At 43.0% G+C, this 21,009-nt stretch overlaps 1 protein-coding gene and 1 long non-coding RNA gene across 3 annotated transcripts in view; both read right to left on the bottom strand.

Annotated features, from left to right (window-relative positions):
- The window catches only part of LOC125140823, a 29,541-nt gene extending 26,727 nt beyond the window's left edge, over positions 1-2,814 (bottom strand). Inside the window, exon 1 of the long non-coding RNA XR_007140076.1 lies at positions 2,086-2,814. This is a non-coding gene — a long non-coding RNA (uncharacterized LOC125140823). The remainder of the gene's footprint in view (positions 1-2,085) is intronic.
- A 904-nt stretch (positions 2,815-3,718) lies between these two features.
- On the bottom strand, positions 3,719-19,938 carry mxi1 (max interactor 1, dimerization protein). Of its 2 annotated transcripts, none has more exons than XM_027168473.2 (6): positions 19,620-19,938; positions 17,567-17,672; positions 14,196-14,225; positions 6,614-6,728; positions 6,114-6,294; positions 3,719-5,976 (listed from the first exon to the last, which is right to left on the bottom strand). In XM_027168473.2, exons 1-6 carry the CDS (start codon positions 19,804-19,806, stop codon positions 5,813-5,815), a joined length of 783 nt encoding a protein of 260 aa, XP_027024274.1. In that variant the 5' UTR covers positions 19,807-19,938; the 3' UTR covers positions 3,719-5,812. The 2 variants fall into 2 exon arrangements, with proteins under 2 accessions (XP_027024274.1, XP_027024275.1); XM_027168474.2 differs by lacking the exon at positions 19,620-19,938 and adding an exon at positions 17,886-18,334.
- Positions 19,939-21,009: the final 1,071 nt, after the last annotated feature.

Raw genomic sequence — 21,009 nt, 5'->3', positions numbered from 1 at the left:
CTCATCAGTCATTAGTTATAACACATTAGTTATACATGTAGCTCATTAGTCAGTAGTTATAACACATTAATTATAGCTCAATAGTCATTAGTGATAACACATTAGTTATACATGTAGATCATTAGTCAGTAGTTATAACTCATTAGTTAGAGCTCATTAGGAATTAGTTATAACATATTAGTTATAGCTCAATAGTCATTAGTTATAACACTGACATAAATAAAGGTGTCAAACAGTCACACTTAGTCAAGATTTGGTCACTAGTGGTTAAGATGGTGAAGCACAACACCACACTCATCTGTGTTTCCCACTGAAACACACTCAACAGTATCACAGCTCAATTCAACAGTTCCACGGTTTTCAAAAGCCATCCATCTTCTTTACAGCTGAGTTCCATGTGAAATTGTACTGAAGTGCTTTCATTATCCTGTTTAATCACTGCCTCCAGTCACTGCTGAATTTAGCTAGTTAGCATTGATAACATAACAGTTGTTGCCCAACTCCACATGCATTTCAAAGCAAGTGAAACTGATAAACATACAATGACTTGGTTCACCAGTCATTTCACAGTTCAAAGCTTTTTACGCAGAATGGCTTTAGGGTTGACGTCTGTAATTGTGTCCGACCTCATTGCTTTTCACCAGGAATAAACTTAATAAAAAATATATAAATACATATATCTTACTGTCCTCATTGAATTAATAAGAATCATCATTAATACTGTTGCTCAACCAAGAGGAAACAGCATGAAGGCAAGTTGATGGTTCAGTGTCATGATGGAACAACACTGGCATCTAAAGGTAAAGGCAGAAAATAACATTTCTCTGTAGGTACTAACACCGTCATCCAAAGGCATTTTCATATGTAATGCATCGTCTCCAATTCAACTGACTTCTGAATTTTACCTCAGGATTGAGAGCATTATTTAAGCCCCCACTCAGTTGCCATTTTAAATCCTGTGCTGTTTAACTCACTCTTTTGGACCAACAGTTCAAAAATCCTTTTGGACTAACGTTTTGGTTGTTATATCAAAAACTGTGTTCAACCTGTTTGATACGCATTAGTCTATATATATACTTTTAAATCCTGGTATTTTGTTTTTTATTGTTTCTTTCTCCAAAAATGATTATTTTTGCAACACCACTCCTGGCCACTAGGTGACGCTCCAGGCCTCTAGGTGATTGATTTATGATATTTTGTTTTTTAAAAACAAAACCTTGTCAACATTACTCATCAGTCACTAACTAATATTTTTAATGGGCCTTTATTAACTTACCCTGGCCGCCATATTAAGTGTTGGTCCACAATTAATACTCATTCAATATGTGTGTATATATACTTATATATAATATATATATATATATATATATATATATATATATATATATATATATATATATATATATATATAATCATAATCATTATTTTTTCTTCTTCTTCTCATTATTATTATTATTATTATTATTATTATTATTATTATTATTATTATTATTATATATTTATTTCTTTTTCTCTCTCTTCTGTTTCCATACTTCTGTAAAGCTGCTTTGAGACAATGGGAAATTATTAGAAGCGCTATACAAATATATTATTATTAAAATTTTATTAGTTCTATTAGTTACAGTTTGTTTGTTGTTTTATTTTACCTGTACATGAACTTCAGGTGAACATTTGCGCTGTTTATTACCATCTTGAGTCTTTCTTGCCAGCCTTTCTTTTTATATTTCTGCTGGTTCACCTCCATTAAAATAGAAATGCTACAGTAACTAGGGAGCACCTACATTAAGATAGCTATGCTAACTAGGGAGCACCTACATTAAGATAGCTATGCTAACTAGGGAGCACCTACATTAAGATAGCTATGCTAACTAGGGAGCACCTACATTAAGATAGCTATGCTAACTAGAGAGCTAACTCTTCAGCTAGATAGCGTTAGCGTCATAATCATCATGTGCAACTATGATCTGTGTGCGAGGAATCGACCGCGTGCATGTTAACAGGTTGGATTTATGGGGTGCTGTGATATAAGCAACATTTACAGTTTGCCTGTTATACTATTCATTTAATGAAAGCATCGTCTCTCACCGAGAATGCACTGGGATGTTTCTCTTCCAGTCCTATTTCACGTCCATGTTTTTGACCCTGGACGATTCAGATTGTAGAATAACTGTCTGTGTGACGATGGCCAGAGGATCCAAACAAACTTCTGTTCTCTGCTATTAACATCTAACTTGTGTTTTTTTTCTCTTCATTCAGTCCACCTGTTTGTGATGGAAGCAGATGTTGAGTGTATGCAGTGCTGAAGGACAATATCTAAGAGGATTGACCAGTAATGTGGTTGGGGCTTTAAATGGAAAGCAACAATGGCAGCAGATCATTTCAAAAACCTAATTACATTCCTTACATACTGACTGTGTGAACTCATCCAAGCAGAAGACACGATGGTGGCTAAATCCCAGCTCAAAGCAACGGAGCAAAGCACCGAAGTCTTTAGACGAGACTAAAAGAAAACGCAGGCTGCCAGATGAAGCAACTGTTCACCACGAGAGTGCGTCTATTCTTCTCACATAATGGCGCAATTACGCAACACAAATTATTCAAATTGCCGCCTGTCGGTATTTCGTGTGGGGTAAACGCTCTTAATCCTTGTTTAATCCATGATGTAACATCAAGATTAAAATTTCACCTGACAAATTTGTGTGTGTGGAGTTTGCATGTTCTCCCCGTGCCTCAGGGGTTTCGTCAGGGTACTCCGGTTTCCTCCCCCGGTCCAAAGACATGCATGGTAGGTTGATTGGCATCTCTGGAAAATTGTCCGTAGTGTGTGTGTGTGTGTGTGTGAGTGAATGAGAGTGTGTGTGTGCCCTGTGATGGGTTGGCACTCCGTCCAGGGTGTATCCTGCCTCGATGCCCGATGACGCCTGAGATAGGCACAGGCTATTTCACTCACCAAGGCACATGTTGTGGTTATGTGACAATAAAAGTGACTCGACTTGAGTTGGAGATTAAACGTACAAATCGATGACGAGCGAGTCTCGTGTAGGCCACGAACACACACCCTTCTCCGTTCTTTATTCTTTAGTATCCTGATCTATTTGTTTATTGCTTAATCCTAGTATACATTAGAGCAGGTTTGTGTGATTGAGCCTGACAGAAGATTTTTAAATCCTTTGTGCTGCACATATTTACGTTCTTTATTGTTCTCGCTTACGTTACAGCTGCTACAGACAGACGATCGCTCGTAGCAACGTAGCATGTCGCATGTGTAACTAAAGGGAGTTTACTTCAAATGACTGTCAAATAAAGCTCCTTATAGAAAATCTTTTTTTCTGTTATTAAGCTGTACCAGAGATGGGGGACTCGAGTCATATGAATTGACTCGAGTCAGACTTAAGTTGCAAATTTGAGACTTGCTTGACACATATTAAAAAAAGACTCGACTTGTCTTTGACTTGACATTCATGACTTGAGACTTGACTCGGACTTGAGTTAAATGACTCAGAGATGGGGGACTCGACTTGACTCGGGTCAGACTTAAGTCACAAATTTGGGAATTGAGACTTGCTTGACAAATTTTTAAAAAATGACTCGACTTTGACTTGACACTCATGACTCGAGACTCACTTGTGACTTGCATGTGTTTGACTTACTCCCACCTCTGATCTGTACTGACTACTGATTCACAGCGGTTAAAAAAAAAAAAAAAACACACCCAGACTTTATTTTTTTTGGTCTTCAGATTGGACAATCTCGGTGTTTTATTGTAAGTATTGCGGTTGGACTTACAGCTTAAATCAGAGTGCATGTTTGACAAAGAATAACCACAGTTCAGCTGGACCTCAGGTGTAATTAGCTTTATCTATGGGACCCATTTCATGTTAACTAGAGCTTTCTGATCACACACACACACACACACACACACACACACACACACACACCAGTGGGAAGCGTTCAAATCCCACCTAAGACTTCAGTGCCTGGTTTGGTATGAGCGTAACGATTATCAAGTGTTTAAGGTGATGTTCTTAAAGACTTCATTACTCGGCAGACGTGAGAGGAAAATTCCCACTACGATCAGGAAGAGCAGGGGCGCTGATCTCAGATCAGATTCTTCCTGCTCTTCGGTGTGATCCAGAATACACCCGAGTCCATCCAGAGCTGATTCGGGATCAGTGTTTGCTATAAATCTATAATATAGTAGAACAAAATCAATCAGCAGTACTTAGATTGTGGGATTAGACGGGATGCTGCCGAACAGATAACGAGTCACCTGCTTGTATGTGAAGGTGTGTGTGTGTGTGTGTGTGGTGTGTCAGGAAGCACAGAGTTCTCGAAATGGGTCCTGGATTTAAGTGCAGATTTAAAAGGTGGGTAAGAACCAAAAGTAGGTGGAAAAGAAATGAATTATAACAAAAAAAGGTAGTCGTGTCTTTAAGAAACAGAAAGAGAGAGAGAGCGGTTTGGCCTGGTGTCAGATACGCAGCACCATGTTCAGTCGAGCACTCGGACACACGGCTCGGGACTGGTTACATAATATGCAAATAAAAAACATTTAATACAGAGAGAGAGAGAGGAGAAGAAAAAAAAACAGGAACAGGAAAGAAGGATAAATAAATGACTTCAATCTATCGATAAATAAAATCAGCTGATGACGGTTGAGCGGGAAATCGGGCTCAGCACCGGTGGAATGCCTCTCAGCTTCAACAGGGGAACACACACACACACACACACACGGATAGAATAAATGATAGTTAGCTAATAAATAAAAAGAGTGTCGCGGGTCCGGCGCTCAGGGGGTCCCGCTGCTGAAGCCATCAGTGAGAATCTTTTCCTTCCGTTTTGGTCATGGGGGGGGGGGGGGGGGGGGGGTGTTTGTGTGTGGATGAATAAAGTCACTGAGCAGAAGTGTAATACTGTCCATGCCACTCTGTCAGAGCAATCTGAGAAGGAATAGGTGTATCTTTCCAAAAATATAATTTAAAATGCACAAAATAAAACACAAGACGAACAGCAACAGAGGCTACCCACAGGTATCTAGCTTGTTTTTTTTGTTGTTGTTTTTTTTTAAACTCCTTTACTTAATTTATTAAACTATTTATGTATTATATACAAAAAAAAAAAAAAAAAAAAGCTAGTTGGATTTTGCTCTTTTGGACGGTGTTTGAGGAAAAAAAAAACAAGGGGAATGAAAAGAAGAGTGGGAGTTAGAGGAGTTATTGCTTGTTACCGCTAAGAGGGATGTCTACGTCGCAGCTGCTGGATGGAAGCACGGCTCGGCTGCTTCCGACTTTAGAAACGCACCATAAAATGCACCGTAGAAAAGACTTCGGGAGAAGGTCGACCTGTTCCCGTGACGAGACGCTTTCGTCGGGTTCTTTTCACGTAGCACCGTTCGGAACACAGAGTTCATGCCTTAGCCTTTTTCGCTCGCGGCTGATCTCGATATGCAGAGCCGCGGAGGACCTTCGGATCGTACGCGCTTGCACTGTTTCAGTCGCAGTGCTTCAGAACGTCCCGACAGGTAACCAGATCACGAGGACAGATCGCGGGAAAGAAATCAAATTGATGAAACTGATACTAAAAGGCAAAAACGCGTTTCTGTGTTTGAAGAATGAGAGAGAGAGAGAGAGAGAGTGAGAGAGCGCCATTAAAGGCAGTGTACATTCAATCAGCCAATCAGAACGCTGCTCTGACTGGCTTGTGCTCTGGTCACCTGTGGGGTTCTGACAGGGGTTGGGTGGTGGTACAGTGGAGAGGACGGTGGGGTGCGGTGGAGTGGTTGCTGTTGCCTGGACTGCACGTGTGCGCGTGTCTATGAGCTGAAGGCGATCTTGACACTGCAGGAGGAGTAGCCCTCGTCGCTAGCCAGGCTCTGCAGGCTGCTGTGGTCGTCCAGGTCGCTGGTGCTGGCCGTGCTCACGCTATCCAGCTCTCCATGGGAGAACTCGGTGCTCTCGACGTCCACCTCGATCTCCTCTGTGTTGGGGGGGGGGATGGGAAAAGAAAAAGTCTGTTGAACAAATCTCTGAAATCGTTTCACAATATTACAAAAATATTGGCACCCTATCTGTGTACTGCATGATGGATTTCGAGAACGTGGTGTCTCGCTGTACCTTGGTCCGAGTCGGAGCGATCGGAGTGGTCAGAGCACGGGGTCGAGCCCAAGCTGTCTGAGCGCACCCTCTCAGTCTTACACGTCCCCCGAAGGGAGTCCAGCTGCCTCCGGAGGTGTCTCTGCTTCCGTGCCAGGTTGTCTAGCTGGTTCCGAGACTTCCGGTCGGCCTCCTCCAGCTTCTACACACACACAGACATTTTTTGATGTCAAGGAAAGTGTGTGTCTTAGTCTCATGTGTATGCGCTTTCGACAGACTCCTCAAATCAATATAAACACACACTCAACTTGTCTAGTGGCAGTATGGTAGCATAATAAAACATGACCCGGGGCACCGCACACACACACACACACAGTCAATAAATCCTTGAAGCTCTAGCTCTCCATGAAGATCTGTGCTTATGTGAAATCCACAGCACTTTAAAATCAACCCAACTGCATCCTGAATATATTGATATTTATTATTTTAGATATACGTGTGTGTGTGTGTGTGTGTGTTACCTTTATATGTGCTTTGGCTTTGTTAAGCAGGCCCAGCGTAGTGTGACGGTTGCAGTCGGGTCCCAGTGGGATGAGTGCCTTCAATCGTTCCAGACAAAGACGCAAGTGGGCTCGTCTACCACACACACACACACACACAAGCCAGTTATTTACAGCATAATCTTTACACAATATAAAAAATAAAATACAATATAAAACAATTTCACTGTGGCTCAGACTTAAATGGATCAAACTCCTGATCCCTAGACAGAGAGTACACTAGACAGGTCCACATGTTCCTGAGTATATACACTGTATAGGAAGCATAAAAGAAAAGAAAATCAGTGGAATTCCTTTCCCCACTTCACTGAGAACTGTGTGTGTGTGTGTGTGTGTGTGTGTTTCAGCGATGACTATCTTTGTGTTCTCTATACGTCTGATGTCAGGTCGGTGCTGGCTGTACCATGCCTTATCTGGGCTGTGTGTGTGTCTGCTTTGTTGTCCACTATAACATACACCCCTTTAATACTCATACTCTCTCACTCTCTCTCACACACACACACACGCACGCACACACACACACACACACACACACACACACACACACACACACACACAAGCAGACAAAGACACACACAGACACACATGTCTCGCCAGTAAAGATAAGTGGCAGATTTACTGTGCCTTATCAGAGACAGAGTGTAATAAGTGAGGCACGCACACACACACGCACACACACACACACACACACACACACACACAACAGCTGGTATCGGGCATGTCTACTGTGACACACATGCTTTAAAACTCATCGGTCGTGAAAAGTTCCATGTTTATCTCAGTCATCTCTTCGCTAACTTCTCATGCTAGCTGCTAAAACCTAAACGGCAGTAAAATCACAGAAGAGAGAAATCTGTCAGGAAATCGACGCTGTTACACAAATCACATGGCGTAACGTAATGACACACGCTTTCCAAACTCTCAGGGGAAGTCCGCGGAAAGGAGTTTTGAAAAAAATGACTGTAACACGGGGAAAATAAGGTTCACGCCCTGGCCTCGTGCGAGAGACGACGATTATAAGGACAAGGTCCGCTCTTTCGTTTCGCAGAAATGCAAACGTATCTGTACACGATGTAGGGCGGATCTCCACGCGATAATCTGGGAGACAAACCACACACCTGGAATGAGGCAGTGCGTCATGTAGACATGCTGCTTAAGCATCACGAGTGTGTCGAACGTTGCGACTGCACCAGATCGAAGGCGACTAGTTTTAGAAAGAATAAAAAAAAAATAGTACTGTTTGAATCTGTTAAAGAAATTCTGCTTTATCCACAATTTTAGTCTGCTTCCTGTCATTACATCAATTACACTGACAGCGACACACACACACACACACACACACACACACACACACACACACACACACACACACACACACACACACGCGCTTCAAAACCATCCATTCCTGTTCTGTGACCAAAGGCATTCCTCATGGGTGTACCCTAGGCCCGCTTCAGCTGGAGCTTGTGGGTTTATCTGCAGGACCGTGTGTGTGTAAGATTGTGCATGCGCGTAGGATGCGGCATGACTGAGCGTGTGTCCAAGAATAGCTCGTACGCTCCTTTACTGAGCTGTGTGAATGACACTCCATCTGTGGCATGATTACACAACCCGTGGCCCGGGTTCTCGTAAACCCACACCCGCACAACATGCAAGAGCGTTCTGTTTAAAACTGCCCACGGTGCCATGGGTATGAACACACACACAGGATGTGTTTTGTGAACAATGAATCTCGGAAAAAAAAAAAGTCAGCAAGTCGCCCCCGATGACCTGGACGGTTTATACCGTAAATAGAGTATCGAAACCAAAAACAAGCAATTAATCTCCTTTACGGGGTGTTATGTAGGTCACATATTGTTATAGCGTACATCTTTGTTCGCATGAGGCCGTGGCTGATGGACAGAACTCAGAGACATCCACAGCTAACACCCTCTTTCCTGATCAAACCAAAATGAAGCCTTGACACCAAGCACAACACCTCAGACTTGCTCATTGGTGATAAATGCAAACACATTTAACTATAATATCAATCTTGAATTTTGTATTCTATTAATCTTTATATTCACCTTTTGTTCTATGTGTAATGTTCTATGAAGCTGCTTTGAGACGCGAGTCGATTGTAAAAATAAATAAATAAATAAATAAAAACTTGAAATGAATTGAACATTTGCGGAAAGCCGATAAGGTCCATCGCGCTATGAAGCACGGTGGTGGCGGCATCATGGCTCAGCCTAACATAACGACAATATTTACACCAGCTTCAGCAAAACAAATCTGTTCTCTTGTGTGGGTTAACATAGAATTGCTGGTGAAGCACCGTAGTTGCACATCCTTGTTGCCCAAACATGTTCAGACTTGTTGTAACACACACACACACACACACACACACACACACACACACACACACACACACACACACACACACACACACACCAGTGCAGTTTCACACATCCTTTGAATGACTCCATGTACATTACCTTATATCTGTGTGGTGACCACACACACACACACACACACACACACACACACACACACACACACACACACACACACACACACACACACACAAAGAGTACGTGTGTCTTCTGAATGTCCTGACACACATCCTTGCAGTGACTCAACACACACTCCCTGACCTGACTGCATGCCCGGACATCTCCTTTCTCACACACACTTGAAGTAATCTAGTGTATACATGGATATTTTAATCCTCAAATAACGCTCCTTTATGCTACGTTTGGGGACGAAGGGTGTGTGGGGGGGGGGCACGTTTGTGTAGATAAAAGGTCTAAAGATAGAAGCCGGAGGTGGAACAGAATGTAAAATCTGGCTGTGTGACTGCTGAACGGTTTGTCATTGTGGGGTTTTCCGACGTCGTGCATGTCTGCTTTAGGACCGGGTTCATTTCTAGTAATTTATATAGAGTCAAACATCACGAAAGAAAAAGACTGAGAGCCTCATAGCCCAGGTGCACATAAAATGGCTTTCATGTAAAAAAAAAAAAAAAAAACACGACAGAGGAACAGAGCGGTGATGACGGAGAGGGAAAAAGAGAAGGAAAAGAGGTTTTACAGGATCTTTTGTTACTTTGCTGTACATCTCTTTAGGAGATCCCCTTATACAAATACTCACTGTTTCTCCTTTGTATCACTCACTCACACACACACACACACACACACACACACACACACACACACACACACACACACACACACACACACACACACACACACACGTGAGCCCATGTGTACCATACATGTTCACACTTGTGCACACACACACACACTTATTTCTAGTCAGCTCTGTACTTTTCCCCTCATCAGAATTTCCGCAGGCGAGACAGGACTATTTTTATTACTCCACTTTGAAATGTTTCATTACTCACTACAAATTCAGGAGCTACAGGTTTTCACGGTACCTGACGTACTGCCGCGTGACACGCGCACAGACACACACACGCCTCGGTCGCGTTTGTCCCAAGTGACTTTGTGTTACTATCATAATCGTCATCGACACGCAAAATTCTGGAACGTAACGTGAGTAAAAGGATGTGGCTTTTTAAAGACAGGATTCAGCTGATGGTCTCATATTCTGTCTCATCCTAAAGCCACACACACACACACACACACACACACACAATTGGCTGTGCTTTACAATCTATTTTAGTCGCAATTAGACCGACGCTCTAATTACTAATTTATGATGATGAATTATTTTGCAGCTCTAACAAAGCCAAACACACACATGGCTGTGGGCACATCAGTAACACATGGATTAACTCACATGCTGTGCTCTAATCTGCCTCCAGCAGCAGAGTCTACTCACATGGCCTCAGAGAGAGAGTGTGTGTGAGATTGTATAAAGTGTTTGTAGATGGTGAGCTCAGATAACGCTGAGCCGTATCTCCTCCACCCCCACCCCACCCCCACCACTTCTAATAAACACACAAACACACACACACACACAAGCAGGACAGTTGCTGCCAGATGTTAACAGAAAACCATTTTGTCTCTCTGTAGCGAGGCTTCTGCTGATGAATATCTAAATCTCACACACACACACACACACACACACGCACTCGCATTCTCACAAATACACTCTCATGCCCTAGCACTCGCTGACCTGCACACGGTCACCGGAAAACACACGTGCACTGGAACTCGCGATCAAGCTGCACTTGAAAAAAGGCACTCGCACACCAGCACTCGCACACACGCACTTGTGCACAAATCTTCCCAAACACATGTCCACAAAGACACACTTGAACACTGCCACTTGACCAGCACATTGACAATCGCAGCGCGTGCACCTGCACTCGCAAACACACACTTGTACACAAGGGCCTTTCAAACACACACACATACTACCGCTGGAGAGCTAGTTCACTACTCACTGGATGAATTAACATGCCATGGTGTCGTGTTTCAACCATTAAAACAAGTAGCGTGTGATTTGGGACTCGACCCTTGTGTTTGCTTCAAAACAGAGCTTGTTTGACGAGTAACAACTCGGCTGAGTTTGTTGTTCCTGCTCCTGTGCCGATGTGCTTTCTTTAATAAGAGTCAGCTGTGTGTTCGCTCGGAGCCCTTTTCCATAAACGCGACTCTTAAGGCACTCCATCTGGAACCGACCTGGATTTGGTCCTTGAGTGGACTCCAGCACCAAAATACTGTCGATTTGGACCAGATAAAAGAGTTTATCAGCATTCATCTCCCAGAATGCTCAGTGTGTAACAGGATCCTCAGAAGTTGTGTGTATTGAATTGGTGGGGTCTGTATCTAGGTGTCCTGTTACTGAAACGTCTGCTTGATGTAATGTACAACGTGTCCTGGTGACGTTCTCCCAGGATCGAATCAAAACGTGGGAGTAAGTCATTCATACACAAGCATCAGTGTGTGTGTGTGAGTGTGTGTGTGTATGTGTGTGTGATGTTCTGTCCAGAGATCAAGCCCTGCTAAGCTGCTTTTGCCAGCCAACGAAAGCTTACGCCACTCTCTGTCTCACACACACTCACGCACACAAGTACACTAATGAGAACAGAACAAACAGTCCCAGTTTGGCTAGAGGCACTTGCAGGACAGAGAGGCATCACAACACATCGCCTGCCTGCCCCACACACACACACACACAAATACACACACACACATACACACACACACACTCAAGAAGAGTGTGTGTGTGTGTGTGTGTGTTCAGCAGAAACTCTGCTAGTCAGGGAACAAAACATTATATTCTCATAAGAACTTCAGAAACTCGCTTTCTTCACAGAAGAAAAAAAACAAAAAAAAAAAACAACAGAAACCATTTGGACCTATCAGAGAGCCATTAACCTTTGACCAATAGGATCACTCCATCAGATTGACACTGCATAGCAACAAGTAGCTGATTGGACGATTATAATCTGTAGCCTTTGCTTTCAGCGGTGTGATTTTTCCTTCAGTAGATTTATTTTCACAGCCTTTCAGACCAACTGTACCATAAAACCTTGTTTGTTCTCCTCACAGCTCAAACTTTATTTGAACAGAAGTTTGGAGACCATCTGTTTACAGTGCTAGCTAAATTTCACTGGGCACATTCACCTAAATTAGCTTTACATGGTAAACTACAATATTGCTAACACAAGCACTGTTTATCTGCAGCTAGTCACAGATGATTCCTGCATATCAGACAGCCATTTTGTGTCTGATCAGGGCTTATATATGTTGTGTGTGTGTGTGTTTGCGAGCGCTGATTATGTGCTGTTTACAGTCTGCGTCTTGCCGCTTCCTCTTTTAAGTGGTTGTTCCTGTGTTCAATAGACTTCAAAAGGCCATACAAAAGAAAAAAATGTCAAACACCAACTTGATCTTGTGGCAAAAACAAAATCGGAATTTTTCCACGCACACACATTGTTTCGGAAATTCTCACGATGTTATCTTCACCGCATTTGAACATTAAAAGACGATCCATTTGACTCGGTTCAGTCTGTGCGTTCATACAGAAAACCTCCGTGCGACAAAACGTGACACTGTGAAAAGATTTGCATGACTATGCAAACTCCAGGCAAAATGGACGCTGCTTTCAGTTTCTTTTCTTTCTAAATGTTCAGTAATAAGCGAGCTGAGTCACTAACCTGAAGATTTTCAGTCAGAGACGTGTTCAAAAGAAGCCTGCGGTTGAGATTGGTGAGTTCAAAGAGGATGTGCAGACCTCAAAAACAAAACTGCTGAGCGTGTGAGGAAACAATAGCGACACAATTTGTCTTCCTGTGTGCACGGAGCAGGTGGCGAGAAATAGCATGACATCAGAGTGTCTACTGATGACATGCGGTGTCTGGTTATCTCGCTAAACCAGCTGGCTTAAGCAGAAGACACACACCCATCAGTTCTGTTTTACTATAAATGAGCCATTTGGACAGAAACCTGTGTACCATTCTGCTATTTCCACTTCGTCCTTGTGGTCGAATGTCTGCCCTGTGTACTTTCCAGGGAGACATTCGCATGACAGCTGAGAAAAGATAACAGCCGCTGCCTGTCTGCTGCCGAGGTCCAGAGCGCTCGTGTTATGTATACGGTCCTCCGGGGCAGAGATTATCGAGTAGATTTGACCCGAGTGCCAAATTCTCGCCATTTGTACACTAATGCAGTCCGAATTCTTAGACGGTATAATACAGCTTACTGCGTAGAGCCGCACAAAACACGTACGACTGCGATTATAACCCGATGATCGCTCGTTGTGAAACGCTGAGTCACTTAACAACCGATACGTAAAATCGTTTTTAATTTACATTTAACAACGCTGTGGAAAAACGAGCTAGCACCTGTTACTGTTATGACGTTTCTCGAAAACGCTGTCGTCTTGCTGTGTGCTGCTGACTGGAGACGAAGGGCTTTAGGCTTTTCTTGGTGAAATCACAACGTTATCGGTTTGCAATGATACTTTACTACAGGAACGATAATTTCAACAGACCTACCGTCAACTTAACACGGTAATAAACAATAATATGAACTTGACTGGATTGTGCTATAAACAAACACGACACGCTGTGCGAGAGATTTTTTTCCAATAGCTCCGCCCACTTTTGCCCCACCACAGTTTACCTTGATTTCTGTTTGTCTACCAAATAAACACACGGCACACCCAAACAAACCCAACTTGATTCGAGACGGAGGAGGCACACTGACAAAACGTAGATCTTTGCCTTTTCGTGCAAGGTGTCACATGAGTGTAACGTGTGCTCTCTGGACTGTAATAGGAAACTGCAGAAGGCAGAGCTCGAGGTTCATGGGGCTGTTACAGATTACACAAATGGGTCACGTCTTGGTTTTAATTTTAGCAGCTTGACGCATAAGCCAGCGTCACATTTTACGATACGACGATCGTATATTGCCTGACGCGCGTTTCTCCAGGTGTTCTTAGTGCGCTAAGGAGAACTGGTGTAAAGAAATCTTCATCTACATCAAAAACACTGCTGAAACTTATTTCGCTGAAAAACGGTCGGATTCCTCTTTTGTCTTTAAATCTGTTGATGATTTTGTGTGATGTGGAAAGATCTCAAACTCACCGATTCTTCTCCAACTCGTTGTGTGTTGACCTGTGTGAGAAATAGAGAGAGAGAGAGAGAGAGAGAAATGGTATGTTAAAACTAAAAAAACACAATTGTCAATGGCAGAAAGTCACAGAGCATGAACACAAATGCAACATCTGCATGCCAACTGTGGTAGGAATTCGCTCCGGGGAATCGGACGAGACGACACAAGGTTGTGTGTGTTTGAAACAGAATCATGTTGCGTAGATGAGATGTTTTTTTTTTACGTGTCTAGTTTAGATGTTGTGGGTTTGCGATGCCGTATAGCTACGATCCAGATGTTCATCCTTTCTGACTTAATTTTTCTATCCTTCTAACTTACATAGTTGCTGTGACTATTATTCGTTAACTAGAGGACAACCTTCTGGAGGACACGAAGCACATCTGTGCTAAAGGATAAAACAGAAACTCGTCTCTATACTGCAAAACAAATGAAATAAATAAATAATGGAAGTAACCGGAAACAATTTCACACAATGTTTTTTCTTTGCACCTCTGGTGTTATTTGCTTTGTCTGCAGTGAAAGAAGAAGACACTAGAGAGACGAAGAAGAGAAGAAAAACAAACACTCTAAAGACAAAGGAAGAATCCTGCACTGAAAGCTTGAGCACGTGAGGACGTCCCTCGTGTCTGACTGACCCTCCCTCTGACTGAGTGTGTTGTAAATAATGTAAAGTGAGCCAGCCTCTTGCACGAGAGGAAACGCTCTTTGAGGCTTTTTATTCGAACGCCGTTAGTGCTGCATCGAGCTCCACCTGCACGAACGGGGGGAGAGGAGAAAAGCGGGAAAAGGGGCAGGGGGCGGAGTTTTTGCTGCGTGTGACAGGATGCTTGGTGTCAGGGGGCACATGCGTACCTCTTCCACTCGTGTGTGTGTGTGTGTGAGAGAGAGAGAGAGAGAGAGAGAGAGAGAGAGAGAGAGAGCGAGAGAGAGAGAGAGAGTTCCTTTGCTTGTGTGTGTTAACTGTCTGCATGCGTCTTGTAATTTAATCCTTCAAACTCTGGCTGTGGTTCCTTTCCTCCGTGTTTCATGTGAGAGGAAGCTGCCTAAGCAGGCGGCATATTTTGGCAACACTAGTGCACTTCTGAGATTTAACACACTCGTCCATTTGAGCACGACGTTACACGGGTTATTTTTAGCGCAAGCAATCCTGTGATTTCTTTTACCACACCAAAGTCGTTGGGTTTTTTTTTTTTCTGTTTTCCTTCGACGGGTTTCAGTCGAATTGGTACTGAACTCCGATCGGAACCACTTTGTAACAAGAACCCATTTAAAGAGTTTTTGAAATAGTTAATAAAAAAACAAAAATGTCTTTGTAATAAAGACGTTATTTCAAGAACCACTGAAGAACTGTCCATGGTTTAGTGAGCTACTAGACTCACCTTCAACATCAACCTTTAAGGGCTCTTTGGATTGCTCAGGGATTTGTTTCTCTCCAAACAAACACAAGAATCTTACTTGGAAGTCCTTTTCAGAAAGAACATTCTGTCTTTCACGGATTCCTCTAGCAGGACAAGTAAAGAATGCTTAAAGGAACCAGATCTCCTGGACTAGTGACTTGGGTCCACTCTGATGCTGGTCACCGAAAGATGTTCTGATGTCACAAACCATTTACGGTTCAAATAAATGACATGTAGTGTGTAAATAAACGGGGTCTCTTTACATAACTGTAGCCAAAAATGTAGGATGAGAAATTATTGTGACAAGTAAATGCAAACGTGTCACAGGCCAAATCTGCATGCATGACTGGAAACGACTAGAGAACAGGCAAACAGAATGAAGACAAACAAGGTATGTAATAATATGCTTGTGCGTCCCTGAGGGCCTGCCATATATGCTGTTATCACCCTTAATCGCTCAGTTTGCCCGTCCTCATTACAGCCCTATTGTGGCTGGGAGAACTAGCATGCTCGCGCAGGTATGCCGACGGATCAGATAGCAGCACTGCGGCATTCTTTTACCCTCACGCTGGTGTACACTCTTGGAGACTACTTTATTATTTTCCGCAGACCCTGGAATCGGCATGTCGTCAAGATGTCTAACGTCGAGAAAGGCAGAAAAAGCAGAAGGGAACCCTTTCCTTACCCCTCCCCTCCAGTCCACACAAACAGAGCGAGCATGCAGATGCAAAGCTGGCACGCAAGCCATCTGCAGGCGTCTGGAGGCACTCTGGATTACAGTTTAGATTGAAAGGAGAACATTTGGATTTAAAGGGACATGGTTTACAAATCATAGGATGATTTGAAGGTTTGGTTCGAAATCTACACAGAGAGCAAGTAAAATGTCGGGATGACTTGTGTCACTTGTATTTGATAACATAAATTGCAAACTTTAATCAAAAAAAGAGAGAAATAAAAAACACACACAAAAAAGCTGGAGAATGATCCTGATGAACAGCTTCACCTTGGTAGCCAGAGAACAAGAGCTTGCTGTAAATAAAACATGGCTAGGGATCGTGGGGAAAATCCACACACCCTGTTCAAGGAGTCAAACTCCTCAATGTACATTTGTTCATCAAACACGTCTTCTCACTATAGCTCCAGTGTCCCACACATCTCAGCTATATCTGATCTTTAACTCCTGAACATCAGCTGGGTTCGACGGTGTAAACATCGTCCGAAACATCACAAGCCTTCCTGCACGACTGTTGAGTTTCATCCAGAATTGTTCGTACCAAGTAAATAAAACAAAAACAAAAAACAAAATATGTTTTGTTCTGTGTGCATAAAGATGACATATAATCACACAATCAAGTTATTATTTAAAAAAATATAATGAGTAGAACCTAAATGGTTTAGGGTTCTTCATTTCCAATGAAGGGGGGAAAAATGAGGATCTTTATTGCTCCATTTGTGGTAAGTTGGCAAGATAAGCTAGCTAGCTTGTTGATCACGTAACACTATTTCAGTCACTGTAACGCGACGGACAACAAGCGCAGTCGAGCGGTTGTACGTTTTTCGTGCTTAGAGGGAATTTCTTGACGGCCCCTTAAGCGCCCGTGCAGCGCTGCTGCAGCGCTGTCGTTTGACAATCAGCTGATGAGCTGCACGTGCCCCCTTACCCACCCCCCTTCCCAACAACACTACCACCTGCACGAGCGGATTTAAAAAAAAAAACAGAAAGAAAGAAAAACATGTGCATTATTATTTTTTTATCATCACTTCTTTAAACCTGGAATAATTCACATAATTACTATAATACACGTGCACCGAACGGTATACACGTGCACAGACACAGAGTGGTGGCCCAGGAGCTGTAGTTATGACGTTATGTGCATGCTTTAGAAGTCCCATTAAAATTGCATTAGATATAAGGACAGATAGCATAGTAGGCTATCCGTGTTTACCTGTTGTGGTTGCTGCTGTGCTTCTTATTCCGGAATTTTCTTTGTCTCTGGTAGTTGTTGGAGCTCTGAATAGACGGAAACGTCGAGGCGTAGCCATGTTCGCACTCTGTCAAAACAAAACAACAACAAACAACGTGTTGTTAACGCGTTATTACCGAGCACTAAACGGCGAGTCTCGGTTTCAAACGTGTGACTTTCGTTTCTAAACAGCTTCCACGACGTGCAGCTCGACGTGGCACTGTCCGTATACCCCATAACCCAAGTGCACTGTAATAAACATCACGCATTCGTATAAGGACTATTTTGGTATTTTTTTTACCTCTTTCTCTTCTCTCTAAATACTCAGCAGCTTCCAGTAACCTCTGGATGTTCAGCACGGCGGTCATATTGTTTATAAAAGGAGGCTGGAGTTTAGCAAAATAAAAAAACAAAACGCTTCCAAAATGTTGTAATAGATCACTGTGTATATCTCACAGTGTAAGGAAGTGAAAACCCTCTAACTGACTAACAGCCGAAATGCAGACCTGACTTTGATTTAGCTTTTCTTTTCTCTCTCTCTCTCTCTTATCTGTTAGCAAAACTAGCACAAATAAAATAAACACGTTATTAAAAATCTAAAACTTATATAATCACTAAACTCTAAAATGTAAAAAATTTATATAAACTATACAAAAACAAAAAATAAACAAAAAATCCCGCAGAAAGTCCGACACAGTCCTCAGTGCTTGTGCTCGCTCGCGCTCTCTCTCTCTCTCTCTTGCAGTTTGTTTACCTAGCTTCACAGCTGAGGCGGAACCTAATGCGCATGCGCAAGCGAGCCCTCACACGCAAGGCATTCTTGGTAATCGAGTTCTTTCACCGTGTCGCGGCGCACGTAGGCATTTTCGTATAGTTTGTCCCTCTTAACACACATCAGGACTCGTGCCCGTTCATTTCGCTAAGTAAACAAACACCGTCTTGTTTAATTTCAAATTTATTTCATACACGTTGACATTTCAAAATCACTCATCGCGACCTGTTATTTATAATACAGATTAACTATGTAGGAGTGAAGCTCGAGTTTTTATTAAACACACAAACCAACACTAGTTTTTCTGTCACACTTTATTAAGATCACGCTTCGAGCCCCTAATTCGTTCAAAGTAACAGGCCCAGCAACACGTGACGTCACACAAACACAGCGTTTCATTGGCTGCGCCCCGTTGTGGGTTGGACCTAAAGCGCTTGGGCTTTAACCAATCAGAGCGAAGAAAAGTTCTCATGCGGAAGCCATGTGAGCAACACACACACCAGGAAGCACATATGGGAAGTTTAAACATTAAAGATCACGCAGAAGATATTGAACGATTGAAGACAAAATCGGCAACACAGGACGTGTTAAATATCGACATAATAATCTGTTGTTTGGTTGATCTGAGTTTGTTACAAAAACCCTTGTGTGCTCGAAATACACCACATCATTACACCATAACCATCAGATGCACGCTTTAACACGCTTTAAACTATCTGAGTCCTAATCCGTGACATAAATCTGTCTGGAAGTCTGTAGACGTGTGCTTTGTTTTGTTTTTTTGACTGCACGTGTGACACAAAGCCTGTTAGCACACAGTCACTAACCTTAAGCCAGATCTGGGAGTTATTTATATATATAAGCTGTAAACACGTCTACTTTCTATATAGGTCATGTGAACATTCGTGCCTGTGCGACACATAACACGATGATGAAGATGTTGAATGGGAACGAGGAGCAGAACAAGGCAACGTCACGTCATGACGCCTGCACTGATGGATGGAATAAGTGACCGAAATCAATCAAAACAATCAATATTGATGACCATTAATGTGTATTAGTGTGAAATGTTAAACCGGAGGGGTGGTGGATGAAGCGGAGAGAGAGGAAGAGGATGAAGAGGAGGATGGGGGGGGGGGTAAGTGAGTGTCCCATCGCGCGCGCACTGCGCTCCTTTGTTGTCTCAGTCTGTTGTCCGTATATAATAACGCAGGTGCTGCAGGGAACCTGGTCACACAAAGCACACAAAACCTCATCACTTACTTCCATCCTTCCTCTCGGCTCGGTCAATGTAGCTGGCCGCCTGCAGCAGAACCTGGACGTTCTGGAGGAAAGTGCTGATGGGAGATGATTCTCTGGATCCGAAAACAGCACTAAAAGGACAAGCATCCAAACCCCGACTGTCCGCTCCGCTTTCCGAGTCTCGCTTCTGTCTCTCACTTTTCGCCATATTTGTTTATTTATTCTTTGAGACAGTTGGCACAAACTCCTGTCCGTGATGCCGCGCCGAGACTCTGAATGTGACGCGCAGGTTCTCAGGCACTACTGAGCTCAGTGCTGGATGAGACGCGCACACGCACTCACACACGCGCGCACAAAGAGAGAGGGAGCGAGAGAGAGAGCGATAACGGATCAGAGAGTTTCATGGTCCTAGTGCCTGCACCACACTTTACAGCTTCCAAAAATGTCCATAACCAAAAACCTAACAAAAAAATAAACAAACAAACAAACAACAGGTAGGAATTCCGAGGTTGGTGTTTTTTTCCTGGTCAGTGGTAACTACTAACTTCTAGTCAAAAGTTTGGTACTGGATACCAAACAATTAAATCAATTCACTACTGATTTGATTCACACCTGAGCATTAGGATTCATTTAGTCATTCACTTTATACTGGTCAGTGCCACGCTGGGTCAGGGGCCTGTGAACAGCTATACACACACACACACACACACACACACACACACACACACACACACACACACACACACACACACACACACACACACACACATTCACACTAGGAATGTAAACCTAAGGATTCATATGATACACTTTGGAACCTCAATTTTTGATTTTACCACTGAATCTGTAAGTTGCCAGTGCTTTCAAGGTCCAGGAAAAAATACATACTGTACAGTGTGGTTGTGGGGAACCTGCAGAACTTTCTCTGAGGACTTGTGGCACGGTAAACCAGGTGACAGTCCATTTCAGGGCACAATCAAGCACACACACTCACTACAGGGGTAATTATCCTGAAAAATATTCTAGGATGCAACTAGATCATCTGATTTAGTAAATGGAGTAGGTTCTGAGAGGCAGTCTGAGGGAAGCACTAACGTCTCTCTCTCTCTCTCTCTCTCTCTCTCTCTCTCTCTCTCTCTCTCTCTCTCTCTCTCTCCCCCTCTCTCTATTTTTCCCCTGTGGTCTCTCTATGCTTTAGCCTTTAGCTATATGGACATGCTAGAACGGCAGCGTGGCGCTCTCCTAGTGTGCTTCAAAGTGTCCAAGCTTTGATGTGCAGTTCACAGACAGCATGAAAGTAGGATGCAGAGGAGCTCGCACTCTGCAAATCAAGACCATGGCCTTCAGCTAGCGTTTGTGTGTGTGTACTGGGTGTATCTGGACTACAAAGTGGTTCATCTTTTTTGGATCT

The sequence above is a fragment of the Tachysurus fulvidraco genome, chromosome 1 (genome assembly GCF_022655615.1).
Source record: "Tachysurus fulvidraco isolate hzauxx_2018 chromosome 1, HZAU_PFXX_2.0, whole genome shotgun sequence".
NCBI lineage: Eukaryota > Metazoa > Chordata > Actinopteri > Siluriformes > Bagridae > Tachysurus > Tachysurus fulvidraco.
This window is presented reverse-complemented; position numbering and strand designations above follow the sequence as displayed.

Excerpts from the sequence above, each read along its gene's own strand:
- mxi1 (XM_027168473.2), bottom strand. The coding sequence starts at position 19,806 with ATGGCGAAAAGTGAGAGACAGAAGCGAGACTCGGAAAGCGGAGCGGAC. Across the intron at positions 14,226-17,566 it reads CACAGCAGCAACCACAACAG|GTCAACACACAACGAGTTGG; the intron begins GTAAACACGGAT and ends TTTCTCACACAG. Across the intron at positions 6,295-6,613 it reads AAGCCAAAGCACATATAAAG|AAGCTGGAGGAGGCCGACCG; the intron begins GTAACACACACA and ends GTGTGTGTGTAG.